General features: G+C 39.3%; 1 protein-coding gene across 1 annotated transcript; it reads left to right on the plus strand.

Moving 5' to 3' along the window:
* Window positions 1–1,266: 1,266 nt before the first annotated feature.
* On the plus strand, window positions 1,267–5,025 carry LOC21402393 (DNA-repair protein XRCC1). The gene is made up of 7 exons (XM_010111997.2): window positions 1,267–1,562; window positions 1,774–1,962; window positions 3,016–3,127; window positions 3,443–3,525; window positions 3,655–3,765; window positions 4,236–4,322; window positions 4,615–5,025. The coding sequence occupies exons 1-7, from the start codon at window positions 1,341–1,343 to the stop codon at window positions 4,927–4,929; spliced, it is 1,119 nt and encodes a 372-aa protein (XP_010110299.1). The 5' UTR covers window positions 1,267–1,340; the 3' UTR covers window positions 4,930–5,025.
* The last annotated feature ends 35 nt before the right edge of the window (window positions 5,026–5,060 follow it).

Consider the following 5,060-nt stretch of genomic DNA (forward strand, 5'->3'; position numbering starts at 1 on the left):
TAGAAAAAAATTGTGCATTAGGATTATGTACAATTTTAATATAACGTTGCCAATTTCTTTGTTCAGTAAAACTTAGTGGTTGATCTAATGTGGCTATTAATCGTGCCATTTCCATACGATCAACTTGCGAATCGTATTTTCACGTGCTTAGACCGCCGGTTTGGCGGTCAAACGATAATTGCGTTTGGCGGAGCTGATCTCCGCCTCCTTGCTTTTGAAGACACTTTTCAGAGTGCCTTCTTAAGTGTTTAGTGCCGTGAATAGTGTTACCTTGTAATTTCTCACCACAATATTTACATTGAGCTACGTATTTAATGTTACCGTTATTGTCGACGTTCTCGAATGTATTGAAGTGCTCCCAAACTGTTGAGGTGCGCTTGCATTTCTTCTTAGAACTTGCAACACTTGCACTAGCACTACCGCTTGCCTCTCCTCCACGGCCACTTGTGCCACCACCATTGCGTCCCCGATCTCTAGTACGTCCACCAGGGGTCGGATTCTCAGTTTGATCAGCAACTCTTTCCATAGTTTGTGATTCCTGTGATTGAAAAACATTAGGAAATTGTCCTTCTTCGATGTTGAATTGGGCATCAACGGGAATATCACCACCATAACCAGAAGAAGCCATTATGAAAAATAAAAGAGATTGAGAGCGCTTTGAGAGAGCTTAAGAGAGATCGAGATTCGAGAGAGATTTAGGCGAGATTAAGAGAGATTTGAGAGAGATTAAGAGAAATTGAGAGAGATTAAGAGAAATTGAGAGAGAATGAGAGTTTTGGGGTGAGGAAAATGGTTGGGAGGGGGGGTATTTATAAGAAAATTTTTTGGTTGAAAAAAAAAAATTTTTCCCCAAAAATTCGGGTTTAACGGCTACAAAATTTTCGGGCAACGGCACAAAATCTGACCGTTGGGTTCAAAAATTCGGGTTCGGGCAGAAGACCGTTTTTTTTCAAAATTTGGGCATTTTTCGGGCTAACGGTAAAAAAAAATCGGGTATTTTTCGGACACGGGGCAAAATTCAGGCAACGGTCACCAAAATTCGGGCAATAGTCACAAAAAATTCGGGCAGCTTCGGGTATTGCCGAAAAATTTAAAAAAAATCCAACGAATGGCGGGGGACGGCTTCTCCACGGTGACTGACTGTCGGGGAGCTTACTCTTTTGGACTACCCGAGCCCGCCCGAAGAAAAGCATTTTCGGGCGGCGAGAGGGGCCTGCCCGCCGTGCCCAAAAATTGTCGGGCATCGGGCAGGCCTGCCGCCCGAAAGTTCAGCACTAAATTTTAGTCCGTTTTGTGCTTTCTTGGTAGCTGTTGTTCTGTGACGTTAGTTGGTCTTTGACATGTCTGCGTCAAAGGACGAGGCTGGCAAGCGAAACCTGCCTTCATGGATGAACAAGGCCGAATCTTCTGGAAACAAACCAAGTGGGTTTCGCGAGAGCGACGGAAGTAATGAATCCGAGAAAGAGAAGCCAAAGCAAGACAAAGGGCATCATAGTAGAACTAATTCAGGCGCTGTGGGAATTGAGACCAGCAAAAAAACTGTAGATTTCTCCAAACTTTTGGTAAGATATCAAAATGGAATTGATTTTTTTTTTTATTCTGTTAGCTTTTGGGTAACAAATTTGACGTTATGAATTAGTTAGGGCCGGTTTGCTTATGGGTCCAAACCTGGTTTGAACTAAAAGTCAAAATTTTGTGGAAAAAAAAAACTTTAGCAGAACCATTTGAATCGGAGTTTGAACCCTTTTACCAAACATGCTATTAATTTGACAGGAAGGAGTGGTTTTTGTGCTGTCGGGGTTTATTAATCCTGAGCGCAGCACATTGCGATCGCAGGCTCTGGCAATGGGGGCAGAATACCAGGCTGATTGGAACTCGGGTTGCACGCTCTTGGTTTGTGCATTTCCAAACACCCCAAAGTTTCGACAAGTTGAGGCTGATTGTGGCACTATTGTTTCAAAGGTAAAAATTTTTCTTCCACTCTTCTTTTTATCTAGACTAGACTAGAAATTGTTGTCGAGGATTTAATGTCCTACCATGCATTTGTTTCATAGGTTCAAATTACTGTGTATTTTCTCTCACAAAATTTAGATTTCTGTTCAAACTTTTATGTTTAAACCTATAAACCAAACGGGTACTGCTGAGAGCAATAAAAACACAAAACAAACAAGGATACATAAAGGATTTATAATGGTTTACCTATAATGCTAGAGCTGTGTCCACTCTTTGTCACTGCATTAATTCACTATGATAAACGAAGAAGATTACAAGAGAAAGCACGCCTTTTTGACTCACTGTCTCTAACCTTCTCTTAATATAAAGAAAATAAGAACTACAGAAATCACATGGGTGAAAACTCCAAGGTAAATTTGCATGTGTATCATAGTAGTAATAAGACTATAACTTAACAATTGGTTTACGCATTATATCTTTATTGTCCATTGTTACGCTATAATGTGTAAAAGATCAATTCATTTTCACCAGTTCGCTCTTTTTGATTATGCGCTCATTATTCATTGTTGTACTGGGATACTGAATACTGATTGGGACATTAGTTGTATGCTAGCAATAGCAATTGCTAAAATACCACCCGAATGGGGTGGTGCAGTGGTACGGATGGCTTTTCTTCTTCTCTTCCCATGATATGTCCAGGTTCAATACCCGGTTGCCCCATCCTGCCTGGTCACTAAGCTGTGTGGCACCATGCCGACGGTGGTGTGAGTGAAAATGGGTCCATCCTTTATGTATAATTGGGTCACGCCCTTTATGTTCTTTTGGCGATTTGCTCTATAGATATGAGGGCACTGTGACACTAGTATTTCTTTTTTATGATCCCCTATTTATAGGTTCACTTGTAATTGGTTGATTAGCTTCTCCATATTCTTTATTAATGTTATGCTAACCATAAAATTAGAAAAAACTCGGTTATTTCTCCAAGCTAATGATACTGTATTTATTTGTGATATGGATATTGAGCTTCGTAATATGTGATGGTTCTAGCTTTCTTCATGTTAGGAATGGATATCGGAATGTTATTCTCAGAAGAAGCTTGTTGATATTGAAAGTTACCTTATGCATGCCGGCAAACCGTGGCGGAGAAGCAATGTTTCCCATGACACCAGCACAGGTATTACCATATCTGTTTGTTAATATTGGTGTTATCTGTAAAGCAATTTTAGGGACGTGTAGATTTATCATTTGTTGATATTGGCTGAAGAGTGTTGGGCTCGAACATGTGTAACTGAAATATGTTGAGTTTGAAGTTTTAGATGCATTTCTTGGACTTCTAAAGATGGCATCCGTTTTGGTGTATTTTCCTTTCATATGTTGTATGATAACTTTACTTGATGTTGAAACCAAGGGACTCGCTAGAACATGCCTTGTGTCTTAAACAAATCCTTCTGGTGACTAATTGATATTTTTAATTAAATGATGCTCGCAGAACCAAAAGCATTGCCACCTAAAAGGTCACAGAAGGAAGGTGCAGGGTCGCACTCAAAACCAACTGCCTCAGCTGTCCCAAAGGTACGTTTCTGATGCATCGAGGAGTCTGCGCGACATACATACACATAGGTATTGGCTACAGTTGGGTGCAATTATCTTCTTTAGGTATTGAGTTCGTTTCCCTTCTTCCTCTTGTTCCATGCACAACAGAACAAAGATCCTGATCCTGCTAATGGATGCTTTTCTCCTTCTAAAGTGAAGAAGTGGGCCATTGATGATTTGAACAATACGATTTCCTGGCTGGAGAGTCAAGAAGAAAAGGTAAGTCACCAAATGTTCCACTAGCTCTATCTTGTCCCTTAACCTAAAACGTATTGACACAACAATAGATTGACTTGTGTGTACTTGTTGTAATAACTCGTGTTTTGGATCACAAGTAATTTCCAGGTTCAGAAGCTATTTCCTCTTTAATGAATTCGTTTTGACTCTGTAAGTGTGTCTGTGTTTGTATCTTTTTATCAGTCATGATATAAAGGATTCAATATCTTTCCCCCTCTCTTTTTTCCTTTCTGGCTGAAAACAGAACAGTTCATCTAGTCATCAAATCCTCTCTAGGATTCAAAATAATATTTCAGAAGCATCTAAAGTGTGTCTTGCTTTTGTCACGCAGTATAGCTTCTAATACTAAGAGAAGGTGGCTGAGATATATAGAACTCCGTTTTTTGCCTCATTGTTTTGAACTCACAATATATCTTGCAAAAAGCATGACCTTGTTCTCCTTTCCATTACAGCCAGAACCAAATGAAATCAAGAAAATAGCAGCTGAGGGCATTCTTACTTGTTTGCAAGATGCAATAGATTCTCTGGAACAAAAGCAGGTATTATCGCGAAAACACATTTGCTTTGGTTGCATTCTTTTGCACTGCACTTTGCAATTAACGCCTTGAGACAAAGAACCAAAATGAATGGAAAAGAAATATACAGGAAGTCTGGAAATTACTGAGCTTACTAGCAAACTGACGGTTTATCGTAGGCTTATAGAACTTGGACATCAGAACCCCAAAAGAAGCAAAAAATCATAATCAAGTACTTGATAAAGTTTATTGAGAGATCTTATTAGGAATGTTGCTTTATCTCCTAAATATTTTATTTCTTACTGATGCTTATCAGGACGTCCATAAAATTATTGAGCAATGGAAATTCGTCCCACGTGTGGTCAAGGAGCTAGCAAAGCTTGAGGGAAAGGTAGAAAATGGCGCCTCCATATCTCAAGAAGATCTCTACAGGGAGGCTATGGAGTGCAAACGGGTTTATGAAACGGAATTTGATAGTTCAGAAGATAATTCATTTCCGAAGAAGAAAAAATCAAAGATTGCAGAACCAAAAAGGGCGACGGGCTATGACAGTGATGAAACTATCGAGATGACAGAAGAGGAAATAGATCTTGCTTACAACAACGTATCTTCTAAGCTCCATAAACAATGACCAAACTCTCTTTTAAAAATGAAAGTGGGTATTTCTTTCGATCAACTTTGTTTGCTACCTCCCATTTCGTCTTTCATGTCCTTTTGGCTTAGTATACGCCGCTTTTTTTTTTTTTTTTTTTTAATATATAT

The sequence above is a fragment of the Morus notabilis genome, unplaced genomic scaffold (assembly GCF_000414095.1).
Source record: "Morus notabilis unplaced genomic scaffold, ASM41409v2 Scaffold151, whole genome shotgun sequence".
Taxonomy (NCBI): Eukaryota; Viridiplantae; Streptophyta; class Magnoliopsida; order Rosales; family Moraceae; genus Morus; species Morus notabilis.

Coding starts and splice junctions, on each gene's coding strand:
- LOC21402393 (XM_010111997.2), top strand. CDS start 1,341: ATGTCTGCGTCAAAGGACGAGGCTGGCAAGCGAAACCTGCCTTCATGG. Junction 3,766..4,235: donor TGGAGAGTCAAGAAGAAAAG/GTAAGTCACCAA, acceptor TTTCCATTACAG/CCAGAACCAAATGAAATCAA. Junction 4,323..4,614: donor ATTCTCTGGAACAAAAGCAG/GTATTATCGCGA, acceptor GATGCTTATCAG/GACGTCCATAAAATTATTGA.